We start from the raw sequence: 25,039 nt of genomic DNA, 5'->3' as shown, positions 1-25,039 counted from the left end.
TACAATATAGTATCTATATGTGGTTAGTCACATAAAGTTCCCAACTGCCGATCAAAAATAAATAAAGCTGGGCAGTTAAAACTTGAGTATTTTAGAACGCTATCCTTCGCCTTTCTGCAGTTTTGTACTAGAATTTAAAATGCATTAGTGCATCATTTTGCTGGTATCTTTTTCTAAATTAAAGCATTAAATCTTTAATTAAAATCCTATCAAAAGCCCTCGGAGTTTTGGAGGTAATGACGCTGGGTCCATAGAATTACGAAAGTTGACAACTGTAGCCCACTAGATGGCAGCCTAGCTAAAGTAAAAACCCTTCAGTTTGAATGTATGTTTCATAGTTCAAATCTTTCCAGCGCATCTCTACCTGCTTTAAAGTGTTTATTTTTAACAGGAAGCAAAACCTGGGTTCAATGGGTGCAGCCATTTTGGAAATTTGCACCATAAAAGACCCAGACCACGTGTGTTAAATTCAGAGGTGGGTAATCCAGGTCCAGAAAGTAAAAACCCTACTACAGTTTGGCTTAAATCACAGGAGTTTCTACTTGACCTATTGGTAACTTGTTCACCTGCTAGTTATTTAGATGCACCTGTGGCTAAAGCCAAACTGTGGCAGGATTTTTACTTTCTGGACCTGGATTACCCACCTCTGGTTAAATTCTTCTGCCTCCGTCCAGTGATCTAACCGTGGCACATAGACGGAAGAGATATTCTTTTAGCACAAACTACTTTCCCCTTTTTAATCCACATACTATTTGATAGCGCTATATAAAAGACAAATGATACACAGTGCGCTGAGAGCAAGCTAAGCTGCCGTTCACTCTGGACCGACACCGCCCTCCTGTGCCCAAGTGCGGCACTGCAACACCATGCCCCCCATCATACTAGTCTTAAAGCGTCAATTTGAACTGAAATTGAGATTAACGACAACTTTTTGTTAGAAGGTACGCATTCTATTTAAAAAAAAAAAGCTACGTGTAAAAAGCAGCAGACAGAACCACCAATTAAGCATACATTTTTATTTTCAAAACACTAAAATGGCGATTGTCACTCCTCTTGGAAAACTTCAAAATCGCATTTAAGTGGCTGCTCTCATGGTCAGGAACGTAGTTGGACTCTGGCCCACTTGGTGCGTGGGTGAACATGGCGAGCGGCAGGCTTGAGCCTGCGACTCTTATGGGTCTTGGGCTCCTTCAGGCGCCTGATAGGGAAACCACCGAAGCGGCTTGGGATCACGAGGACGTCTGTCGGGGCGTAGCGTTGCCCGTTGGACCCCACCTCAGACGAACCGCTGGACACCCGCTGCAATTTACTTTGGGACCCCATCTGACCTTTGTGGTTCTTGTAGGTTTTTCTGTGATGTCTTTCTGGTTTTTGACCAATCAGGACTCTGGTGGCAGCGCCGTTGGCCGATGTCTGCATGTTGGCCAAGAACTTGCGTGTACCGTAACCCGGCAAGAACATGCTGGATGACTTCTCGGGGGAGTGGTCGCCACCGTCTGGTTTCTTGAGTCCTGCAGGTTGTTCGACTGCCAGGTTGGACTTGTGCGCTTTAAACCTGCTCACAGATCCTGAACTAGCAACGGCATTTGAGAGGCGGAACGTTTTGGGAACAGCTTCCTTGGCAACGGTGGCCACGGGTCGGCGTCGAACCACCTTGAGTGACGAGTATCCGCCTAGAGACGATGACCATTGAGGTTGTTGGTAGCCATTAGCAGACACTCCGGTACTACTGCCGCTTTGGGCCAAGGCTTGAACATGGGAGACTTGTCTGAATTGATTCTGGGGAGAGTTGCCGGTGCTTCCGTCACCTTGCACAAAGCCAACATACGTCTTGCCTTGAGCTACAAAAACAAAGACAACCAGCTTTTTAATGGAATTAATGATTCTCAACAAGTTACTTTTAAGGAATGCATTTATTAAAGAGGTTCATAAGTGTTATTTTAAGTGAAAATGTAGATGCTCACCTTCTTGAGAAGCCCACAAACAGCGAACATGCTCTGCTCGAAGTAAGCAAATCAGCAACACCCTGCACGCAAAAACATCTTAGGCACTCAAAACACGCGCTCACGTCACCTTCCTTTCAATTAGCAGATTTACTTACGCCAAATAAACTCCACAAGCCATTGATGCATGCAGCCACACAAATCAAAGCGAAACTAATTGCTCCTCTACCAGCAGCAAACGCGTCGCTTTTAAACAGTCCGAGCCCATCCTGATGAAGGTGATAGCCATCAGGTGTGTGCGTGTATTTGCTATACTCCAACCAGTAGGTGGCGAGAATGCGCCATTACGTTTGTTTGCCAACCTAACATTAACAAGAAGACGGCGACGAAGAAGCAGAATTGTTTGAATTTCCACCTGTCCACAAAGCCACGATTCAGTGTGAGTCAATATTAATTGTTAAATGTGTACTTAAGTATATTCAAATATCGGTGTTTGTTTATTAAAAATACTCTACACTTTAGAATTATCACATTTTGCTCAAAATGTTTACATTTATTAAATGTTTTTTTTTTTTTTTTGCAAGACCTGTAACATGGGACGCAGGTTACATAAACGACGACGTGTTCAGGTGTATCCGAAGATGTATTTTACAGCTAATGAAAATTATGGGGAAATAACCAACTCCACAATTTTGGGGTATGAATACTTTAAAATCATTCATCAGAATTATGGAAGTTTTATTTTAGTTTATTTTGTTGTTGTTGTTTTTTTTAATGTTTTAAGTATGTTTTGGGTGGTGGTGGTGATTCATGTTGGTTGTTTTTTCACCATACATATATAATACAAGAAAATATAGGGAGAGAACTTCTTTCCTGTTCTCATGCAACTGATGACCGCATGAGTGCGGTGGCGTACATCAAAGACACAATTTCCTGGGACAGGAAATAGCGACTGGCGACCGCTCCTTTCTCTCTTTTTTTTTTTTTTTTTTTTTTTCCATCTTTGGCGTTGACATTCTTCCTATTTCACATGCAAGATACTCGATGTCATTTTTACTTCAGTTCATGTCACGTTTTCCTATTCGTCTGTCTTTTTTTTTTTTTTTTTTTTAAGCACACAAACAGCTTTCACTCTGTGGCAATCAGCGAAGTGCGCATCTTAAATTCAAGGTGCATTATGGGTAGGCGACACGACCAAACGGTCATTGAAAATGAATTGAATCCAATGGAATCAGCTCTGATAGAAACGTTTCAACCGCTGTAAAGTTGCTGTTTTTTTTTTATTAACATGCATAGCATGTGGTTTACTGACACCGGGGAAGTTGACTTGCAAGCTTTAAAGTGTACAGTTAGGCAAAGATTGTCACTACTCTAATCTCCGCCATGGGAGCCTTGTTTTTTTTTTTCTCGCGCATGCGCAAACTTAATGCACACTTCGCTTATAGAGTTCGCCGACCAAATCATTAAATAAAAAAAAAATTTCAATGTTTTTTTTTTTTTAATTCAATTAGTACTTCTCTGATACATTGATTGTTTAAAATAATAATGCTCCAGCTAGACCAATCCAACGCCAGGACACCCAATGGAAAACTCAAAATAATGACAATGATAACAATAAGAACTAAAGAAACACTAAAGCGCCAAGCACCGATTTAGCTAGCCAATTGTTAAGTTACATTGATAGCTAGCTACCAGCATGCCACAAACACAAATTAGCCAGTACTGACAATCTCATTGAGTGTTAAATGGTGGAGGCAAAAAGACGCTCGGAGGAGTGCAACACAATAATAAGTTTGTCGTGTTGAAAGCAACGAATGGCGAGCAGAGACGGATTTGATCGCGGGCGTCTTTAAAATGACTGCGTCCCTCGGGTGCACCATTGTCTTTCCCAGACGCGCCGCTCGATTCCAGGCCGAGCTATCGACGCGTGAAGCAGATGATGAAGTATTCCGCCACTTGCTGCTTTCTTAAAATGGGCCAAGGCCATTTACAATCAACCACAGACTCACAGAAAGCCTTTAAAGCCTTTATTCACTTACCCAGGACTACAATATACTCAGCCTTTCTTTCAGCGTGCACAAATTCAACTTTTAAACTTTTTCAGGGTGAAGGCTGGATTAGAGTTTAAAATTAGGGTTTCAAACTTGGATAGGGTTTCAAAGTAGGGTTAGGGCTTATTATTTTCTGTTGCATGTTTTTCTTTAGCTCATGTGAATGCTTTGCTGTCATGTGCATATTGCTCTAATTGGCTCCCTTCTTTTCCTGTTCACGAGCTGCAGATGCCGATGCTGAAGAAGAAGAAGCAGGAAGTGCTGGTTGCTTTCCCGTCATGGCCGCCCAGCCGCAAGCACAACAAGCTCTTCCAAAAAGCGCACGCCACTCTCGATGAGTCCCAGGGAAGTCACGACACGTGGGGTGGGATGTGGGGCACTTTGTTACTTGACACCCCCCCAAGTCTGTTGTGGCATGTTGCGTAACAGCAAATTAACCCCCGCCCCCTTACCGCCGGGACCCCCGCCTCAGCCGCCATGATTAAGAATGATGACACTTAAACAAAAGCGGCTGCCGAGTGCTCAACTTTGTCATCATGAGGGAATCCGATTACGCGACGGCGTAATGTAGAGCGAGCATCAGCGAACCTCTTTCGGGGGGGGTTGTGTATGGAAAAAAAATGAACACAAAGCTTTTGTATTCTTTGCCATCCGAGCTGACCTTTGTGTCAGCGCACCAACGGGCCCCCATTGGTTTCTCTGCGTTCACCTCGAATTGTTACCTGTATTTCCTTAGTGAGCTAACGCGACAAAAAAAGCTATTGACAAAGTACAAACAAATGATGTTTAAAAATTGCTAGCCTAACAGCAAGTTGCCTATGTCATATTTGAAAGTTTTTGGGGAAGAGAGAAAAAAAAACAAGATCAAATGAACATTTTAGCAAGTCATTGGTATGTTTTATTAATATGTAAACAGTAAGTGTAAATCACTTTTTGCTAAAAGGCTAACAAATTTTAAAGAGATACTTCATTTATTTAGCTCATTATAGCAATAAAGTTAATATTTTGACTATTATTAATTTGATACTTTCATTATTTTTCACGTACAATTAATTAGTACCTTTTAAAAACACATTTTGCAATTTGCTGTCAACTGAAAATGACATCACAAGGGCTTAGGTAACCAATCACAGCTCACCTGTTTTCTCGGTTTGGTCATGTGACATTCACAAGCTGAGCTGTGATTGGTTACCTGGGCCCTTGTGATGTCATTTTCAGTCGACCGAAAGTTGCAAAATGTGTTTTTTAAAGATACTCAATGTACATGAAAAATAATGAAAATATCAAAATATGAATGTTTGACTGCCAAAAATGGCTAAATAAGTAAAGTATCCCTTGAATCTGCAACTGCAGTCTGTATGCCAGGCCAGTAGTTGGCGATGTCACGCTACATTTCTGAAAAAGATGCAACTTAATTATGTTATTCTTTTAAGATTAGAACCTTTTCTTGCTCATAACACAGGTCACACTTTTAATTGGGATGTTGACGTTTTTTTGTTTGTTTGTTTTTTAACATCATGGTCATCTACCATCGTAGATTTTAACTAAATGAGGCTTGTCGAGACAGCACTGCTTTGTGTATTTTTATTGTGGTATTGCACATGCAGTAAAACAGCTAAGAAGCCAGGAGGAGGATAGTTCTTAGGCTTGAAACAATAGGAGGCTTTTACTCAAAATATGTGGCAAGACAGCAAAATGAGGGGAAATAAACTCATTTGTAGTCCCAACTCAAACATACAACACAAGGTATTTACTAATTATGCCTTCTTGTGTTAAAAGACGTCCATAAAATGGAAATTTCAGTTGTTGCTGCTGAATGAAATGTGGCCGGGAGTCATCTGTATCATATCATGGGAAGAAAGAGAAGGGAGAAAGTTCCTTAAACAGAAAAAACATGACGCTGGCTTTTGAAGCGCCTCGGCCTCCGCGACTGGTTCTCATCATTGTGACAATAAAAGTCAACGCGCTGAAACAAAGCAAAGCTTCGTGGAGAGGAAAAAAAAAAAAAAAAAGTGGGGGTTTGGGGGGCTTAGCCTGTGATGAATTATCCTCATTCCTGATGCAAAGGGCTAGAAACAATTCCAATTTGATATGTTAGACAAACCCAAACATTATTTTCATAGATATATATAATATTTATTTATTTATTTGTTTAATCTTCATTCAAAACGGTGTTTGTCTTTAGGTGCCCTGCGATTGACCGGCGACCAGTCCCAGGTGTTTGGACTTGAGGCACTTGCTGTTGGCGTGGAAGACGGCGAGCAGGAGTCACGTGACACGCGTGTAGGGCGGGGCCACCCAATCCCATGAACACGCTTACATTTACAGGTCTGTACAGTACGTTTTCCACACGTTTTGGTTTGTTCAGGTCTTACATGTCGGTGCCCGAGGACACCTGGGACAGGCGGGGGTCCGAGTCCACCTCGAAGCGGTAGTGGTAGCCCTCCCACACCTCCCTGCAGGCGTCGCGCATGTCGTACACGCGCTTCTTGATGCCCTTGCGGTTCAGGTAGAGCACAAAGAGGAAGACCAGGCCCACCAGACCCAGCACCAGGCCCAGAAACACGTAGGAGGTCTGCAGGGCCAGGTCGGCCCCGGCGCCCATTTGCCGGCACCCCAGGCCGCCGGAGGCGCCCGCCACCGACAGCAAGGAGGCGTTCCTCAGGGCGGCGGGTGAGGCGCAGACCAGCCGCTCGGCGTCGCGCACGCGTCCCCGCGAGCGGTTGAGCCAGCGGGCGAAAGGTTCGATGCCGCAGGCGCACGCGAAGGGGTTCTCCCCCAGGAGGATCTCGGCCTCGGGGAGCGAGTCCAGCTCGCGCAGGCCCTCCCCGGGGATGTTCTTCAGCGAGTTGAGCGTCAGGTCCAGCTCGCCGAGCGCCTCCAGGCCGGCCAGGGTGGCGTTGCGCACGGCCACCAGGGAGTTGTTGGCCAGCAGCAGCCGCCGAAGTCCGCCCAGGCGGGAGAAAATGCGCGGCGGCAGGTAGACGAGCTGGTTGTGCGACAGGTCCAGGCCGCGCAGCGACGTCAGCGCGCTCCAGCGCAGCGCCGTGGCCAAGTCCAGCGCGGCCGTCTGGTTGTAGAGGGCGCGGCTCAGGTTGAGCTGGCGCAGCGATTGGTTGGCCACCGTGAAGGCCTCCGGGTGGACCACGGCCAGCTGGTTGGAGCTCAGGTCCAGCGAGCGAAGGCTCGGCAGGCCCGAGAAGGTGTGCGAGTCCACCTCGGTAATCCTGGAGGATGCATAGATTGATTTTTTGTTTTTTTGCTTTGACTTGCAAGCACATATTTAAGATACAAGCTGTACATAACTCTTTTCTCTCTCTCTCTCTCCACTTAGGTGGTCTCCCAGCCAGTGCAAGGTCTCATTCATGACTTTATCATTCCAGTCAAGACAAAGGTGAAACTTATTGAACAGATCTTGTAACAATATTACAACATGCATACTTTTTCTCCCTTTAAAAAAAAAAAAATCTAAAAATGAAATAATAATTATATAGACAAAAGGATTATTTCACTTAAACACTTTAAAAAGTTATATTTGGTTAAATGTTTACATACTTGAAGAGTTCATAACAATTCATAGCTGATGTACCATTGTTTTTCGCTTTCTATTAAAAATATTAGACACATTGTTTTGTTTTCCTCATTTAATACCACAATTAATTGCAAAATAATAAAACATAATAATCATTATTTAATAAATAATATAATTTATTATAAAATAATAATGTATTAAATATTTTTAAATAAATACAGAAATAAAAATTATATTATTTTTAATAATTTATTATTTTTGCAATTGTGGTAAATAATGGCAAAAAATAGACACATTGTCGTCTATTAATAATAAATAAAATAATTTTACAAGTTATTATTTAATGTAATGTTAATGTTTTTTACATTTTTTTTTTAAATGTAATAGAAGTAAATATGTATTTATAATGTAACTTAATAATTTCAATATAACTTGGAGTCGACAAAAAATCGACAGCTAGTTCTTCTAAAAATAAAAGTATTTAAAATAGTAAAAAAAATCTTTAAAAATATGAATTCCAACTTTTAAAAATAAACAAGGTATTCTTTAAAAATATGTAACTACAAGAAAAAAAAATCAAAAACAAATATTAATTTAAAATTGAATGACTTAATAAAGTTCATACACCAACTGTTGGATGGATAGACAGACAGACAGACAGACAGACAGATTGATGTTAACCTGTTATTGGTGAGTGAAAGGTTGGTGACATTCTCGAGGCCCCTGAAGGAGTCGGGTCCGATTCGCATGATCTGGTTGCCGGTGATGAAAAGGTTCCGGGTGTATCCGGGGATGCCGACCGGGATGCTGCGGAGGTCCTTGGCCACGCACTTCACCGTGTGCGCCGCCTCGGAGCACTCGCAGCCCGGCGGGCAGGAGGACGGCGGCGCGTAAACGGAGTCCAGCAGCAGGAGCAGGAGCAGGAGCAGGAGGAGCAGCGCGCGGCACAGGAGGCGACTGTGGCTCGAGTCCGGCATGTTTGGCAGGAAACGAAGGGAGGAGAAGTGGAGAAGGATCACATCGCCGCCGGCTGCTGTCCCGAGTGGCCGCGCGCCTCGAGTGCCGAGCCGAGCGCTTCCATGCGGACGCCAGCAGCCGCGAGCGGGGGTCTCCGGGGTAAGTGTGTGCGTGTGAGTGTTGCTGGGGGTCCTTTGCAAGTGAAAGGAAAGAGGGCGTCACTTCTTTGCAAACAAATCAAGTTAAGAAAAGAACGGGGGGGAAAAAAAAAAACAGCATCCGAGGGGAGGAGCTTGAAGTTTGGGGGCCGGATCCGGATCCAGAGGGTCGGCCTCAGGTATAACAGTGTTGTTCATTTTAAACAATTGCTTTCGATGATGCTAGTTCATGGTCAGTTTCCAAACATGACATTTCTATTGACTTGCTGTCCAAAGGAACAACAACTTTGGGATCCGATCTGAATTCAGAACAAATCCAAATTACACTTTTCAATAAATGCTAAAAGTCTGATCTAGATCAGGTGAGGATTAAATTTTGCTGAATGACCAATCTGGATGAGATCCGGAGAATATTTTTTGTACTTGCTAAATGTGCAATTTGGATCAAATATGGACAAAATCTTGCACATAACCCAGAATTTTTACTTCCAAAATGTGCAATCCAGATCAAATTGAATTAGCTACTGATGTTCAATACTGTATCGATCAAATACAGATTATTCTGTTAAAATGTTGGTAAAAAATGTGGTCTCGATCAGATCAGGATTAAAATTTTGCTGAATGACCAATCTGGATGAGATCTGGGGAATATTTTTTTGAACTTGCTAAATGTGCAATTTGGATCAAATATAAATAAAATGTATGTATTGCAGACAAAATCTTGCACATAGCCCAGAATATTTACTTCCAAAATGTGCAATACGGGTCAAATCCGGATCAACTTTAATTAGCTACAAATGTTCAATATCGTATTGATCAAATACAGATTACTCCGTTGATGCTAAAAATTGTGGTCTAGATCAGATCAGGATTAAATTTAGCTGAATGACCAATCTGGATGAAATCCCGTCATTTTTTAAAAAAAACAGTGCAATATGGATCAAATCCAGATTTAACACAAATGGCTGCAAATGTGAAATAATGATGAAACACCGCCAACATTTTTACATTGACGCTAAGTGTGATGGCGATCCAATGATTCAATTTTGCTTCTCAATGTGTATGTAACGTATAGGAGAATTCTTTTTACATTACTTTCAAATGTGCAATCCATATAAGATCTAGATACAAATTTTGGACTTTTCCATTTTTCTCAAAAGTGATCGTTTTAAATTGACGGCAAGTATTTTTTCATATAGATTAAATGCCATGAATCTATTAAATGTCCGTCCCGTCATCCGTGTTTCATCCCGCAAATTCCCTTTGACGCTGACCGCTTTTGATGTGGATTTAAAAAAAAGCATTGCAGGGACTTTTGGCTTGGATGCCGGCTGGATGTTTGCCACCTTCCCACCCAGGTGGTCAGCAGCACTGCAGAGTGAGGGAGGAGGCAAAGCTTGGAGACCAGACTTGCGAGGGGCCCTCCTTTCATCTGCACAATAATGGCCCCTGAGTGAGGCTTTGGAGTACGTAGGCAGGGGGGCCGGTTTAAGTATCAAAGCAGACTGGGGGGAGGTTCGGGGTTTCTTTTCCTTAATGTGTATTCTGACTATAATCATTTAAAGAAAGAGATCAGCAAGAAATGAGAAAAACACATTTGCTTGTTTTGTTTTTTTAGAACAATAATAAACATCTTTATTAGTATACGTTCATAAATACATTCTTGACCGCAGATTGAGCGAGTCTACGTTCCTGTTAGAGCGTTTGGGGGCCTGTGGATGGGCCTAAGCGTATATTGATAGCCCCCCTCACGCTGCAGGTCTCCGCATTCCAAGACCTGCTGGCTCCTGGTTACCGCAAGGCACCGCAGTGGTGGGATAGCTTAGGAGGGGGAAAAAAAGAAACTTGAAAATGATTGAATGACTGTTGCAGCAATATCCCAACTGCATAAGAGGGCCTTCAAAGTTGTGTTTAAAAAATAAAAAAAAAAATAAAAAAATTGCCACCTTTTAGTAAGGTCAGGTCAGAGCCCAAATCAAGTAGAACGTAGACTGTTAGCTAATCATGCGCGCTAATTAGCATGATTGAGCAACTTTTTTGCAAAGAAATGACTCCGAGTTTGGATCATTTGCGACTTGTGTTATACATTTGAGTCCGTCTGTTTGAAATGTTAGCTAATGTAGACCTCTGTGTTAGCTTATTTAGTTAGCTGGCTAGCAAAGAAGCAAGGTGTTGACCGCTGTGTTAACTTGTCACGTTAGCAGGATTGAGCAACTTTTTGCGAGTCTTATCTGTTTGAAATGTTTGCGCCAAGTGAAGTAGTAGACTTCTGTTAGCTTCTGAGCTCAATTAGCTGATGCTAGCAAGCTAGCAGAAGTTGACTTGGATGATTTGTGACTGGTGTTAAGTATTGGACTGTTTAAAACAAGGAGTGAGGATGTTGAATTCTACGTTAGCCGCTAGCTTTAGCGCTGTGTGATTTTTCGCAGCACTGTCAAGTCGAGATGATGTTGCGGGCTGACGTTGAAGTACATGTGAGGAAAACAGCAGGAGTGACACTTGTCAGGCATGTTGTGTGTGTTAGTGGGGGTTTGTGTTTTTTTGGTGTGAAAACCTGAGCCATCCTGACTACCTGCTGCTTCCCAAGTAAAGGGGGGTGCTTAAGGAGCTATTTGATCAGGAACAATGGGGGGATTTGGACGCGCTCACCACATCCATGGCAACTGAGGTGGAGTGACGGCCATCATGCGGAATTAGTGGGGCAAAAATAACAAGAGGAAAGTGAAGGCTGTTCAAAAAAAAAAAAAAAGCACTCAAGTTGAACAAAATGGGCTGCTTTCATAATGTTAATTTCCTCAAATAGAACCTAAATTAATGATGGGGTCCTCTTGACCTCAAAATGCCTCATCTAAAATAGTTTTTCAGGTGGGTGTCATTATTAGATGGCTGCAATTACTTTTTCCTAAGATAGCTGATGTTTTTCTAGGTAATTACATCAGCACTGCAGAAAAGAGCTCATGTGGCATCTCTAAAGCACACGTTCGAAAACAGAAAGCGCCGCGCTCAAATAACGTAATCTCATTTTGTACAAAATACAGTCTTCCTTTTGAGGTGGTCATACCATCACGTTATGTGGCATCGGTAAAGCTGCCATTTACATTAGGAGATGAAAACAAAAGCGCCAAGCGAGTCTCGTCATTTCCTTAAAGTGATGATAACGGGTCCACTGTCGTCGTCCTTGGTCTGTCACTTTTGGCACAGTTTTTAAACTTAAGCCAACTTAAGTTGGCTCTCATTTGAACAGTGTGACATTCCCCCTTAGGCAGCAATGGTAGTTTTAATCATGAAAAAAATAAAAATAAAAATTTACACGGCGCAAACAAGTGCGGAATTGTGATTATTAACGGCAGGTTTTCCTAAAAAGAGATGTGTATTATTGTTGTATATTGTTTGTTGTGCGTGGCAGTGGTGGAAGTGTGTTTGTGTGAGAGACATTCATTCCAGCGTCGCGTCTCTTATTAGTTTTTTGTTTTTTTTTCTCAGTCTTTTTTGACAAAAAAAAAGGCCTCTGTGTTGTTTCCCGACATTCCCTGGGGGAGGTCACCGGAGATTGATTGCAAGCGTCACAGTCACGATGACGCCCAGCAGCGTGAGGAAGGGAAGCCACGTCTTCAGGAAGCCCGCGCAGCTGGAAAGAAAAATCCAAAGGCGGATCAATACATCTGAAGACTCTTCATTAGGTACCCCGGAAATTTGGAGGCAAGTTGGCTCGCGACACTGCGGAAAATGCCGGTCAAATAGTTCTAGTTGTTTATGCTTATTAATTAAGATGATTGTTGGTGCTTTTATGAAGAGTTGACCCAGCAGATATTTGCTCTAAGTTTTAAAAAAAATGTTTTGTTAGTGGTCCTTGCTGTAAATATCATTTGTGATGCTATGCTAGAATTATCTCTGATTTTATTCTTGGTGTCATCAAGCAACCAACTTGCTGAAATGTGTATTTCACAAAATGACATTGAACCAAACAAAAAAGCTGATTTTTCTCTCTGTAAAGTTATACAAATACTAAATGTGCATCAGTGAAATGCTGAAAGTTACCTGACGTGTTTTCCGTGCACGAGCACCAGGAGGCAGAGCTTGACCATGTTCCACGACGTGCTGTTGTCGTAACGCATCAGATTGAGAGCCATGGCCACGTGCGAGTGGCAGTTGTCGCAACACAGGTTGTGCTTGAGATAACACACACAGTCACACGCACCAAATTGGTTATGCTAGGTGGTTCAGATCATATTTATGCCATCAGGAGCCTTATATGTATGGCATTGATTTAGCTATTTTTAATTTTTAAATTCATTGAGCTATTGTAGATAAATAGCTAAAAAATAACGTACCATCCTGTGCTTGTACTCCTCCGAAGCGTCGTGCACGGCAATGTCCCAAGCGCTAGAGCCACTGGCGTAGACTTTGCTCACGTCCAGCATCCAATACCTCCGATGACAAATGAACGTGAGTCAAGCCTTATTTACAGGAGCAAAATCATCACATTTACTCACTTTGTTGGTTTCCCGAAAGCCATGTTGTCCTCCTGCGTGACAAAAGAAAAGCTTACTTGAGTCAGTTGCTATAAGATAATGCTTCAGTTACAAGTTTATATCAATACCAATAATGTGCTTGTGCTTTATTTGGGGAACATAATGTATATAACATCAGGTTTTGTAGCACTTTAAATTGCAGCCAAGGCTGATACAGTCTACCCATACAGTAAACAAGCTTTTATTTGTGCCCAGTGCAAACCCAAAAAAGGGACCATTTCATGGTACAAGAGGATAAGGAGGAGTTCACTGTGCTGCAACTTGAGATACATTCAAAATGAGATTAAATGACTTACGGAGACAAAATAGGGTCCGGCAAAGTCTCGGATGACTCCAGTGGAAGTGCAGATGCCCATGTGCCCAATAAATGGAAACAACCATCTGACAAGACAAAGAAAATAGGAACATATTTCATTTGATTGTGCTATAATAGACTAAATTCAGCTTCAAGTGTGAAATTTCACTATAAACCTAAAAATCGCTGTAATTTTTTACAAGTGAGTTTAATTTGACTTTCTGTAATCTTTAGCACACTATTATAAATTCAGTTGAAGTTCTTTAACAAGATGCTAAATGGCAGAACTCGAGGTTTTTGATTTATAAATAAATTGATGTCTGAAGATGTACACTTAAATTCATTAAATTCATTATAATAGCACAATTTCGTCGTTCTTAAACATTCCAAACTCAAATTCAAATACTAAAATAATCATATTGAAATTTATGTATCACTGCTTTGTAAACATTTTTGTTACTATTAAATCAACACGGTACGTTTGACAGTTAGCTTGATAAGCTAACGAAGCTGTCACTTCGCGTAGCCCAACATCCGGGTATTTTTGCCCAAAAGAAGTAGAGAACCGCAGATCAGAGCTGTCTTAACTCACGACAGCACCGGGATGGGCGTCCACACGATACAATGGGGGAAGCGACCGGCCAGCGGGTTAATTTTTTCCGACGCTATGTGATAGTTCTTCATGGTTTCCGCCTTCTCGGTTGAATCGGCCATAGTATGCTGGGGGGCGAACCTTGCTCTCGCAAGACGAATTCTCGCGGTATTTGTGAGTTACTGGGGCGAAATCAACTTCCCAAGAAACCCTACGTCACGTCCCCCTACGATTCCGCCAAGCGAGACACACGCAAGGAGAGAGAAGCTTCCGTTTGATCTTCAAAATAAAAGCTCAAACGTATTTTCCGTCAGAGTAAACGTGATAGTCGTACAAAAACAAGTATTACATTTAGATAGAGTAATTAACAAATACCGGTGATTAGGGGGCGCAGAAGTATCGATGTCGTGTGTTATTTAGGGAAATAAACTTATTTTGATACATATCACCAAAACTGGACGGCGGTTTTGTTTTGTTTTTTTAAATATGTAGCGCCAACCTCCAACTCATTTGCTTTCACTGTTACTGTAATTAATTACTGTAATTTAGACTTTAATAGATGTGGCATACGAAGGCACGCTCACAGGAGAACATAAGTTAATAATAATAATAATAATAATAATACGTACAGTTGGTTTCTATGTATTATACTGCCCCCTTCTGGACACAGTGCATACTCGGACAGCGCAATGTTTAAAGCATGAAAAATTATGCACGTTTAATTTTTTTTTTACATTCTATTTAATTAGTCTTTGTCTTATGCAATACAAAATTGTAGAGTGCTATATTATTGTTATTCACAAACATGTTAGATAATTTTTTTTTAGGGACCTGGAAGTTGGAACGGATTAATGGAATTTCCAAATGAAAGAGGAAATATGATTAGATTTATATTACAGTAGTAGCTAACATTTATATTCACTTTTTTGTCCACTAAATAAAATATAGAAATAAAAACCAATTCTTTTTTTAGGGTGCAACTGTGCAATGTATTATTTTTTGGTAATTCAAAGTACTACACAAGCAGATATTATCTACATTTTGTCTCCCCCAAATACAGCACAAACACTATCTCACTATTGGTGGAGCTATAAAGTTGCAAGTGAAACGTTATCTGCAAACAAAAGGCCAGCCCATAAGGACTCCCCCATGGGCCTTCTTCCCAGCTCCCATTAGAGGTGGCAGGCCATATATTGTACATGGAAAGCCAAAACAAAGTGCTCAGCAAAAAAGAAGAGGAGGATATTAATAAGAAGAGTCACACCGGTGGCAGCAGAGCTCTGGGAATTCTCCCGGCGAAATGCCGCCTCCACATGCCGTGAGTGCAGCCAATTAGAGGCTGGAGATGTACCGCGTTGTGTTGTTCTTTTCCCATGTAGTCCTACAGAAATGTCAACTGCTTGTTTGCGGGAAGGCAACACATCGGGGGGTAGAAAGTGGACAGATCACATTAAGAAGAAATAATCGTGTTCTTTACTGTTAGTTTTAAAAACTATGGTGGGTGCATAGTGGCAGTGAATTTAAAAATTGATGGAAAAAGAATATTTTATATTTAATATAGTATTTAAACTATCACGTGGGTTAAAAGTCATGTGATTTTAATTTTTACGGCGTGAACATTTCCACAAGAAGCCAAAGCAATAAGTAATACTGACAGGCCATCGGGTGGCGCTCGCGTGCAAAGCGCCGTTCAACAAGCAGAAGAATGAGGTAGATGCCGGCGGACTTCCGGCTTCCGCACACCAGCGCCAATTCCGTCCACCTTTCAACACTCGCACCACACTGCGCCCCTCAACCGCCGGCAAGGGCGTGCAGGGCGTCTCAGCTCTCTGAAATGCTTCGGACAACCGAGATAGGCACACTACACACAGGCGCAACCGAGGGGCACAAGGGCGGAAGTGGAAACACTGGGAACAGAAAGCAGCGGAAACGGCACTGACGTGTGAAAGTCGGAAGTCCCGCCTCCTCCGTGGCATATATCCTATTTGGTTGGTTTTGACAGGGGGACGTCACCCTGCGGAGTGCAGACAGGTGTGCCCAATTAAGTGCAGAACACAGGTAGACAAGATGGCGGCCGCACGTATGCCCCCCGTGTGAGGTTTGAGCTCACACGTCCAAATTAGTTTTCTCTGTGTGGGACAGTCGAGATTGTTTGGATGGACAATTTCCACGGTAAATCAAGGCAGTCATCGTGACAGGCCACCGGGTGACGCTAGTGTGCAACAAGCAGAAGAATTTGGTTGGGATTGACGTCAAGGAGCGAGACAGGTGTGCACAATTAAGTGTAGAACAAGTAGACAAGATGGCGACCGCGCGCGTGGCCTTTTCTCAGGTAAGTGAGCCGATGAGCGAATGTTTGGCGTTTGTTCCCGTTTCTCACGATATTTTGCTTGTTGCAGGGTTTTGAAAGTTGAGGGACACATGACAGCTTTGAGGTTTGAACACCCACGTCAAAATTAGTTTCCTTTATGTCGGACAGTCGAGATGGATTGGATGGACAATTTCCACGGTAAATCAAGGCAGTAATCGTGACAAACCACCGGGTGGCGCTAGTGTGCAACAAGCAGAAGAATTTGTTTGGCTTTGATTGATTGACGTCAAGGAGTGAGACAGGTGTGCACAATCAAGTGCAGAACAAGTAGGCAAGATGGCGACCGCGCGCATGGCCTTTTCTCAGGTAAGTGAGCCGATGAGCGAATGTTTGGCGTTTGTCACGTTTCTCACAATGACATTTTGCTTGTTGCAGGATTTTCACACGTGACTAAAACAGCGTTTGAGGTTTGAGCGCACACGTCACAATTTTTTATTTTTTTTTAATTGAGGGCATTGTCTACAATGTTTTTTTTCCACTATTTATTTATTTTTATTTTTTTAAGCTGGCCAGCTGTTGTGTTTTGTTATAAATGACACACCTGATGACATTTCTGGTTTTGTGTAACTTTTGTGTGTGTACTGGATTTTTGTAGTTTCCCTGTCTGGTTTTAGGAGGTTTTTGTGTGGTTTAAAAGTTATTTTGTTTCTCACAAATCGGAGGTATTGCAATGTTTTGTTTTTTCATCTTGTTTGTGGAGGGTTATTCATTACTGTAAAATGTATTTTCATTGTTTTGCAAACTTGTGAATGTGATTTTGTAAAATGTAATTTTTGTTTTTTTCCATCCATCCATTTCCCCGTGTACTTATGTGTGGGCCAGAGGTCAAAATGAATTGGCTGAAGGTGACACGTACAAATGAAATTACCAGATGCACACAATTAACGATGTGTGTGTGTTTTGCAGGCTGGAAGAGGAGACAAATGCGACGAAGAAAAGGAACAAATCCGAATCAAGCGGCACGCAAAAGTTGACATGTTGGGGGGTCGTGTGAACAGGAGGGGGTCGTGTGTTGAGCCTTGGTTGACTTTGGTTATGGGTGACAATTGTGTGCGGTGTTGGCAAAGTTGCATTGAAATGAGGGCAGGTGTCTAAATGGTTTGGAAGGTTGATGGTTGGAGTCTGTTCTTGCTTGAGGTGGTTTGTAGTTTTTGTGGCTTGTCTGGATCCAGAGCAGTTTTTTCTTGTGAGGTTGGCAAGTGAAACGCGGGCTGGTGCAGTTTTTGCTCCCCTCCCCTTCTGTTTTTCAGACCTCCAGAGGCACCAGATTTTGGTGAGGAACTGGACCGGGCCAGGTTTATTAGTTTTTTTTTGTTTTTTTCCCCCTTCATAGCCAGGTAAGAAAGTATGCAGACACCAATACAATAAACAAGTGCAAGATGAAGAACTATGATCCTGAAATCTGACACTGTTTTGCTTGTTTTCCTTCAGTTCCCTGTGGTGACCTGCAGGTTGTGCTGTGGGACGGTCCGAGAGGCACCAAGAACAACTGGACAAGGGTCATCTTGGCACAAGTAGAACTTTTGTGGTCTCGTCGTCGGGCTCAGTCGGATGGGCCGAGGAAAAGGAGCAATTCCACACATCAAGAATCAAGCAGCACAATTAGGATCACCTGCGTATAATTTGTCTGCAGTTTGTGTAAATGATGGACAGGCACTTTTATTTTATTATTTTTTGTTGCCACTCATTTAAAAATGTTTGTTTTTTGCATGTGTTTCAGCACAAAATGAAGATGGTCTTTGTTTTGCAGGGCGGATGAGACACGAGGTCAGGTCAACACAAACATGTACAGGAAAATTATAATACAAGGATTGGCATTTATTTCAATAATTTGTTATAAAAGTTCATCTTTTTATTATAGAATACAAAAATTAATTACAGCCTATTTGTTTCAGTTTGGATCATGATGTCAGAAATACAAAATCTAGTGTTTGACAAAATGAGAATTTCATGTGACCAACAAAAAAATTCCTGGTAGACAACCTTTACTGTTGACTTGATAGTTCACCTGTTAGGAAACTCCTGCAGATCTTTAAATCTTCGTTGCTTGACATTCTCTCCATCTCTCACTTGTGCACCTTTTCCAGCCACGTTTTCTCCTTCCTCTGTTCATGTGCTTTTGATGCGACACTTTTTGAGCATCCAGCTGCTTTTGCAATTATTTTCTCTCCTGTTGATGGTTTTCCGCACAACTGTCAAGTCATCAGTCTTGCACATGATTCTGAAGCCAACTAACCCAGACTGAGACCATTTCAAGGCCTCTCAACTTGAACTTTGTCATGATATTCTAATTTTGGCAAAGACGAGATTTTTGTTTTATGCCATCATCCTCAAAATTGAAACAGGCTGGAAATATTTCACTTTGTGTTGAATAACACAAGTTTCACTTTTTGAAACATTGAAATAAATGAACTATTGCTTGATATTTAAGTTTTCTGCCATGCATCCATACAAAAAAGAAATCTCATCAGGCTGTGAATGGTCATAATGTGTTATTGTGCAATCTCTTCCCTGTGTTGTCTTCCTGCATGTTGTGGTCCGTTCGGAGGTGGAGCCAGCGGACGAAGGTAATGATGCACGCACACACACTGAAGTGAGCAGCACACAATTAATTGTACACGAACTAATTGTCAATGTGCATTGATTGACAGGAGCAGGAGTGGAGGGAAAAGTGCTTCTCCCAGGAGTCGACCTGCAGGGCTTCAACTTGTTGAATGGAGTCTCATGTTGTAGTGAACATTGTATAACACCACATTGTGTTGAATGTTCCCCACTCAGCATCTGTTGCATCCTGGAAGGGGATTGGTCCCTCCATCTCGGCTTTCTTCGCCAAATGGACTTTGGAGGGTTTTTCTTGCCCGGACCGCTTGGGTGCTTGAGGTGAGGGGATGTCGCCCGACAACCTTTTGGGACTTTTAGAAACGTTGGCTTATACAAATGCGTTCGTTTCTTGCAGGCTGCAGAAGGAGCCGGAATCCGTCGCGTCCAACCACAGCAGTGTAATAAATGCACAAAATAGACCATTTTCTTGTTTTTGAAACTAATTGTACTGTACCCCATCTGTTCTTGTGGGTTCTGTTGCAAGGTGGCGTTGGAGTGGGACGGGAGAGAGGCACAAAGATCCACCAGATGAGGGTGATGAAACCGACAGACGCCGAAATGAAAAATGCAGCACTCTGTGGTTTGTTTGTTTTTGTCATTGCAGTGTGAAGAAGCCACTTGGGATGGGAGACGCCAAGTAGAGCCAGAGCAAGTTCAACACCAAATGCACCAATGAATGGAAAGACTGGAAACGGGTAACAAATGCAAAATTTAATCTGCAAGTGGCATAAATTACATATTTTCTTTTTGGTGCAGGTGTGAGGTGGATGTGGCTGGGATGAAGAAAAGGAGCAGTTCCACAAATGAAGATTCAAGCGGCACACAAATAAGTATCATCTGTCCGAGGGGTGCCAGGAAATGGTGAACTGGAGGGGGCAGAGTAGTGAGCCTTGTGGTTTGCCTTGCTTGAGTCTGGCTCGGGTTGTTGTTGTCGTTGTTGTTGTTTTGAAGGTCTGATGGTAACGAGGCTTGGACGGTGTTTTGTGCTGATGGTTGGAAACGCGTCATAATGGTTGGGCTGCGTCAAAATACTTGTGCTTCCGACTTTGTGCCTTTCGGTTGCACGTTCGCAACCCGGACTGGAACCAAACTGATGTGCCAAATCAGGTCCTGCCTCTTGCATTGCATATGCCCCAATAACAGCGCGTGTGTGTTTTGCGGGCTGGAGGAGGAGCCAAATGCGACGAGGAAAAGGAACAATTCCGAATCACGTGGGGGATCATGTAAACAGGAGGGGGTCGTGTGTTGAGCCTTGGTTGACTTTGGTTATGGGTGACAATTGTGTGCGGTGTTGGCAAAGTTGCATTGAAATGAGGGCAGGTGTCGAAATGGTTTGGAAGGTTGATGGTTGGAGTCTGTTCTTGCTTGAGGTGGTTTGTAGTTTTTGTGGCTTGTCTGGATCCAGAGCAGCTTTTTTTTTTTCTTGAGGTTGGCAATTGAAACGCGGGCTGGTGCAGTTTTTTCTCCCCTCACCTTCTGTTTTTCAGATCTCCAGAGGCACCAGATTTTGGTGAGGAACTGGACCGGGCCAGGTTTGAGTTTGTTTTTTTTCCCCCTTCATAGCCAGGTAAGAAAGTATGCAGACACCAATACAATAAACAAGTGCAAGATGAAGAATTATGATCCCGAAATCTGACAGTTGTGCTTGTTTGTTTTCCTTCAGTTCCCTGTGGTGACCTGCAGGTTGTGCTGTGGGACGGTCCGAGAGGCACCAAGAACAACTGGACGAGGGTCATACTGGCACAACTCCAACTTTTGTGGTCTCATCGTCGGGCTCAGTCGGATGGGCCGAGGAAAAGGAGCAATTCCACACATCAAGAATCAAGCAGCACAATTAGGATCACCTGCGTATAATTTGTCTGCAGTTTGTGTAAATGATGGACAGGCACTTTTATTTTATTATTTTTTGTTGCCACTCATTTAAAAATGTTTGTTTTGCATGTGTTTCAGCACAAAATGAAGATGGTCTTTGTTTTGCAGGGCGGATGAGACACGAGGTCAGGTCAACACAAACATGTACAGGAAAATTATAATACAAGGATTGGCATTTATTTCAATAATTTGTTTTAAAAAGTTCATCTTTTTATTATTCAGAAAACAAAGTAAAATATTTCAAGCCTTTATTTGTTTCCGTTTGGATGATTATGTCAGAAATACAAAATCCAGTGTTTGACAAAATGAGAATTTCATGTGACCAACAAAAAATTCCTGGTAGACAACCTTGACTGTTGACTTGATAGTTCACCTGTTAGGAAACTCCTTCCGATTTTTGAATCTTCGTTGCTTGACATCCTCTCCATCGCCGTCACTTGTGCACCTTTTCCAGCCACGTTTTCTCCTTCCTCTGTTCATCTGCTTTTGTTGCGATACTTTTTGAGCATCCAGCTGCTTTTGCAATTATTTTCTCTCCTGTTGATGGTTTTCTGCACAACTGTCAAGTCATCAGTCTTGCACATGATTCTGAAGCCAACTAACCCAGACTGAGACCATTTCAAGGCCTCTGAACTTGAACTTTGTCATGATATTCTAATTTTGGCAAAGATTAAAAATTGTTTCTGCAATAATCATCAAAATTGTAACAGGCTTGAAATATTTCACTTTGATTGTCACTTGTAATGCAAAACTTTGACTTTTTAAAACATTATTGAAATAATTGAATATTTCTTGCAACCATACATTGAAAAAAAAAAATAAAATCTTTCATCAGGCTGTGAATGGTCATAATGTGTTATTGTGCAATCTCTTCCCTGTGTTGTCTTCCTGCATGTTGTGGTCCGTTCGGAGGCGGAGCCAGCGGACGAAGGTAATGATGCACGCGCACACACACTGAAGTGAGCAGCACACAATTAATTGTACATGAACTAACCGTCAATGTGCATTGATTGACAGGAGCAGGAGTGGAGGGAAAAGTGCTTCTCCCAGGAGTCGACCTGCAGGGCTTCAACTCGTTGAATGGAGTCTCATGTTGTAGTGAACATTGTATAACACCACATTGTGTTGAATGTTCCCCACTCAGCATCTGTTGCATCCTGGAAGGGGATTGGTCCCTCCATCTCGGCTTTCTTCGCCAAGTGGACTTTGGAGGGTTTTTCTTGCCCGGACCGCTTCGGTGCTTGAGGTGAGGGGATGTCGCCCGACAACCTTTTGTCAATTTTAGAAACGACGGCTTATGCACATGCGTTCGTTTCTTGCAGGCTGCAGAAGGAGCCGGAATCCGTCGCGTCCAACCACAGCAGTGTAATAAATGCACAAAATGGACCATTTTCTTGTTTTTGAAACTAATTGTACTGTACCCCATCTGTTCTGGTGGGTTCTGTTGCAAGGTGGCGTTGGAGTGGGACGGGAGAGAGGCACAAAGATCCACCAGATGAGGGTGATAAAACCGACAGACGCCGAAATGAAAAATGCAGCACTCTGGTTTTTGTTTTTGTCATTGCAGTGTGAAGAAGCCACTTGGGATGGGAGACGCCAAGTAGAGCCAGAGCAAGTTCAACACCAAATGCACCAATGAATGGAAAGACTGGAAACTGGTAACAAATGCACAATTTAATATGCAAGTGGCATAAATGACATATTTTCTTTTTGGTGCAGGTGTGAGGTGGATGTGGCTGGGATGAAGAAAAGGAGCAGTTCCACAAATGAAGATTCAAGCGGCACACAAATAAGTATCATCTGTTCGAGGGGTGCCTGGAAATGGTGAACTGGAGGGGGCAGAGTAGAGAGCCTTGTGGTTTGCCTTGCTTGAGTCTGGCTCGGGTTGTTGTCGTCGTTGGTTGTTGGTGTTTTTGAAGGTTGGAAAAGGTCTGATGGTAACGAGGGCAGACGTGGATGGTGTTTTGTTTTACGCTGATGGTTGGAAACGCGCGCGCGTGTACTTGAGTACTCTTTGGGAAGGAATGTTGGAAATGGGCAGTTTTTTGGCTTGTCTGGATCCAGACCGTCTTTTTGTTGTTTGAGGTTGTCAATTTGGAAGCAGGTGTGTACAATGTCGGCAGTTTTTGGAGGTTGATCGGCACAAATGAAACGTTTGTCTGTGTTTCAAGGTTGTGGAGGCGCCGGTTCAAACGATAGTTTGCAGTACATCGACAAATCAAGTGACCTGCACACAACTAATAGTTGTTTATTTTTGCAGATGTGCATGGTGGGAAATGAGCCAGGTCAAAGATGGATTAAAAAAAACAAGTCAGGTAAAGTAAACACATGGCAATAAAATGCACAAGTGTCGGTCTGTCATGCTGATTTAGTTTTTGCCTGAACAGCAGAGTTGTCCGACTTGCCGGCTGATGACTCGTCCAGCGCTCGCGTCAGCCTCGACATTCGCCGGAGTGACACACACAAATGTTGGTCTTCCAACGGGCGGAGGTCACCAGCATGGAGCCGGATGTGCAGGTGGAGTAAGATCGATGCCCGTATATGATGTCATCCTCTCATTTTTCTCATATGTATGATATTGTTCTGCCCTCTTTTTTTTTTTTCCCCCTTTCTTCCCTTCCTTTTTGGCTATTTGCAGGCTGTTGATTGGCGGGAGTGGAGTGGGATGGCCCAAGAGGAGCAAAGACCACCAGATGAGTAATAATCACTCACACAAGTGATGATCAAGTGTTTTGCACAGGGACGAGGATGAGCCGGAGGGGACGACTGGTGAAGGATATACACACGCACACACGTCAAAGAAATTTGGTAGTAACATCTATTTTTTATTTATTTACTTTTGTGTTTTTGCAGGGTGGTGGTGGAGGAGGAGACGTTTGTTTGTTTGTTTGGGACAGGAGGCACCTTGCAGAACCAGAACAGCCTCGTAAGTCCAAATGTGCAAGTCAAAATCCAAGTGACAATCCCAAAAGTCAAAATGCATTCATGTGCTTGTTGATCAGGATGAAAGGAGCCGTATCAAAGGAAAGACTGGACAAAGGTAACAAAACGCGTGACAAATGCATCAAGTGGCACGCAACTCCAATTTGTAACCAACAATGCAAACGACTCCAATTTTGATTGCCGCAGGACTCCGCGATTGCTGAGAGGAGGAAGAGGAACGAGTCCACCTGTCAAATGAAGACTTCAAGATGAACAGCTTCTTGGAAATTGAGGCAAGTGTCAAATAAGTACATCGTTACGTGGTTGACAACACATGTTAACGTCATTTTTTTCTTTGTGGAAGCATTCCGAAACAAAGGTGCAGATGCTTCGGCCCTTTGCGAGGAAAGCGCAAACTGCACATGGAAATACGTCTTTGTTGACTTTGTCACTGTCCTGTGAAAAACATTTCCATGAATTTTTTTTTGTTTTTGGGATGCCTGCATTCACTTTCATCTAATAAAAATAAATATGTAATTAAAAAAAAAAGTCAAATGCTTAAGTATTTTATTTATTTTATTTTATTTATTTTTATTTTTTTTACAGGACACCGACTTGTTTCTTCACTCTGTCGGCCTCACTGGATGTGCACTGACCAACACTGACTGCCTGATGGGGATTTTGTTCTGAGCTGCGTCAAGGCAATGTTTGCATAATTTATTCGGAAATATTGATGTATATTTTTTTTGTTTGTTCTCTCTGGACTTTTTTCAGTTTTTCAATTTTGTATCTTCCAAATGTGCCTTTGTACTTGAATTAAAATTGTGAACTGATGTTTGATTCTCACTTGAAATATATTAAATGTTTGTCCTGTGCAAAAACATTGCAAAAGGCAACAGGTGTGAATACTTTAGCAAGGCACTGTAGCATTTTCCTAAACATTCTGTACTAAGACAAAAACACTAAGGTTGAAGATATGATTAGAAATGTGTAGTCAAAGGGTTTGGGTGTTTAAAGCAACGCAAAAGTGTTTTCTTTTTTTTTCTTTTTTTTTTTTTTAAATTTTTTTTATTACTGCATAAGATTCATGTCAAACTATGAGATTTTCACTTGAGTCTTTTGTGGGGAGTCTTCTGTTATCGCTGTAAGTGCAATTAATTGTGCACGTCACAATCTATTGTAGATGTGTCGTGAATAAAGTGAATTTTTTTTG

General features: G+C 42.3%; 4 protein-coding genes and 1 long non-coding RNA gene across 18 annotated transcripts; 2 read left to right on the top strand and 3 right to left on the bottom strand.

The window, feature by feature from the left end:
- Positions 1-1,001: 1,001 nt before the first annotated feature.
- On the bottom strand, positions 1,002-2,242 carry LOC144008069 (uncharacterized). The gene is made up of 3 exons (XM_077508122.1): positions 2,102-2,242; positions 1,965-2,026; positions 1,002-1,841 (listed from the first exon to the last, which is right to left on the bottom strand). The coding sequence occupies exons 1-3, from the start codon at positions 2,122-2,124 to the stop codon at positions 1,096-1,098; spliced, it is 831 nt and encodes a 276-aa protein (XP_077364248.1). The 5' UTR covers positions 2,125-2,242; the 3' UTR covers positions 1,002-1,095.
- A 2,986-nt stretch (positions 2,243-5,228) lies between these two features.
- Positions 5,229-12,678, top strand: LOC144007039 (uncharacterized). Of its 2 annotated transcripts, XR_013280040.1 has the most exons (5): positions 5,229-6,322; positions 7,329-7,388; positions 8,228-8,642; positions 9,943-10,107; positions 12,146-12,678. It is a non-coding gene; the product is annotated as an uncharacterized LOC144007039 (long non-coding RNA). The 2 variants fall into 2 exon arrangements; XR_013280041.1 differs by lacking the exon at positions 9,943-10,107.
- Positions 6,000-8,592, bottom strand: tpbg1b (trophoblast glycoprotein 1b). Its single transcript, XM_077506275.1, has 2 exons — positions 8,208-8,592; positions 6,000-7,221 (listed from the first exon to the last, which is right to left on the bottom strand). Exons 1-2 carry the CDS (start codon positions 8,501-8,503, stop codon positions 6,366-6,368), a joined length of 1,152 nt encoding a protein of 383 aa, XP_077362401.1. The 5' UTR covers positions 8,504-8,592; the 3' UTR covers positions 6,000-6,365.
- Positions 10,249-14,252, bottom strand: tmem222b (transmembrane protein 222b). The gene is made up of 6 exons (XM_077506276.1): positions 14,061-14,252; positions 13,470-13,554; positions 13,135-13,166; positions 12,973-13,069; positions 12,680-12,810; positions 10,249-12,269 (listed from the first exon to the last, which is right to left on the bottom strand). The coding sequence occupies exons 1-6, from the start codon at positions 14,180-14,182 to the stop codon at positions 12,182-12,184; spliced, it is 555 nt and encodes a 184-aa protein (XP_077362402.1). The 5' UTR covers positions 14,183-14,252; the 3' UTR covers positions 10,249-12,181.
- LOC144007038 (uncharacterized) lies at positions 14,085-25,039 on the top strand. Of its 13 annotated transcripts, XR_013280036.1 has the most exons (21): positions 14,098-16,392; positions 16,460-16,737; positions 16,807-17,768; positions 17,863-18,069; positions 18,152-18,998; positions 19,083-19,311; positions 19,388-19,566; positions 19,637-19,727; positions 19,789-20,902; positions 20,983-21,835; positions 21,922-22,150; positions 22,227-22,269; positions 22,356-22,405; positions 22,472-22,562; positions 22,624-23,219; positions 23,292-23,421; positions 23,543-23,597; positions 23,742-23,830; positions 23,907-23,944; positions 24,034-24,119; positions 24,433-25,039. XR_013280036.1 is itself a non-coding variant. In XM_077506280.1 (19 exons), the coding sequence occupies exons 14-18, from the start codon at positions 23,371-23,373 to the stop codon at positions 24,083-24,085; spliced, it is 273 nt and encodes a 90-aa protein (XP_077362406.1). In that variant the 5' UTR covers positions 14,085-16,392; positions 16,460-16,737; positions 16,807-17,768; positions 17,863-18,069; positions 18,152-18,998; positions 19,083-19,311; positions 19,388-19,566; positions 19,637-19,727; positions 19,789-20,902; positions 20,983-21,835; positions 21,922-22,150; positions 22,227-22,562; positions 22,624-23,219; positions 23,292-23,370; the 3' UTR covers positions 24,086-24,119; positions 24,433-25,039. The 13 variants fall into 13 exon arrangements, 3 of the variants coding, with proteins under 3 accessions (XP_077362406.1, XP_077362405.1, XP_077362404.1); XR_013280032.1 differs by having other exon boundaries at positions 14,098-16,118; positions 16,203-16,392; positions 22,227-22,562; XR_013280034.1 differs by having other exon boundaries at positions 16,807-16,838; positions 17,338-17,768; positions 22,227-22,562.

The sequence above is a fragment of the Festucalex cinctus genome, chromosome 19 (genome assembly GCF_051991245.1).
Source record: "Festucalex cinctus isolate MCC-2025b chromosome 19, RoL_Fcin_1.0, whole genome shotgun sequence".
NCBI lineage: Eukaryota > Metazoa > Chordata > Actinopteri > Syngnathiformes > Syngnathidae > Festucalex > Festucalex cinctus.
This window is presented reverse-complemented; position numbering and strand designations above follow the sequence as displayed.

What these genes read in the sequence shown, in the direction of transcription:
- tpbg1b (XM_077506275.1), bottom strand. Translation starts at nt 8,503, where the DNA reads ATGCCGGACTCGAGCCACAGTCGCCTCCTGTGCCGCGCGCTGCTCCTC. An exon ending in CTTTCACTCACCAATAACAG is followed by an intron (nt 7,222 to 8,207) that starts GTTAACATCAAT and finishes TGCATCCTCCAG; the next exon opens with GATTACCGAGGTGGACTCGC.
- LOC144008069 (XM_077508122.1), bottom strand. Translation starts at nt 2,124, where the DNA reads ATGGCTTGTGGAGTTTATTTGGC. An exon ending in GCTTGTGGAGTTTATTTGGC is followed by an intron (nt 2,027 to 2,101) that starts GTAAGTAAATCT and finishes TTTTGCGTGCAG; the next exon opens with GGTGTTGCTGATTTGCTTAC. An exon ending in TTTGTGGGCTTCTCAAGAAG is followed by an intron (nt 1,842 to 1,964) that starts GTGAGCATCTAC and finishes TTGTTTTTGTAG; the next exon opens with CTCAAGGCAAGACGTATGTT.
- tmem222b (XM_077506276.1), bottom strand. Translation starts at nt 14,182, where the DNA reads ATGGCCGATTCAACCGAGAAGGCGGAAACCATGAAGAACTATCACATA. An exon ending in ACGCCCATCCCGGTGCTGTC is followed by an intron (nt 13,555 to 14,060) that starts GTGAGTTAAGAC and finishes TTGTCTTGTCAG; the next exon opens with ATGGTTGTTTCCATTTATTG. An exon ending in GTGCACGGAAAACACGTCAG is followed by an intron (nt 12,270 to 12,679) that starts GTAACTTTCAGC and finishes TTTTCTTTCCAG; the next exon opens with CTGCGCGGGCTTCCTGAAGA.
- LOC144007038 (XM_077506279.1), top strand. Translation starts at nt 23,371, where the DNA reads ATGTTGGTCTTCCAACGGGCGGAGGTCACCAGCATGGAGCCGGATGTG. An exon ending in AGAGGAGCAAAGACCACCAG is followed by an intron (nt 23,598 to 23,741) that starts ATGAGTAATAAT and finishes TTATTTATTTAC; the next exon opens with TTTTGTGTTTTTGCAGGGTG. An exon ending in TGCAGAACCAGAACAGCCTC is followed by an intron (nt 23,831 to 23,906) that starts GTAAGTCCAAAT and finishes CTTGTTGATCAG; the next exon opens with GATGAAAGGAGCCGTATCAA.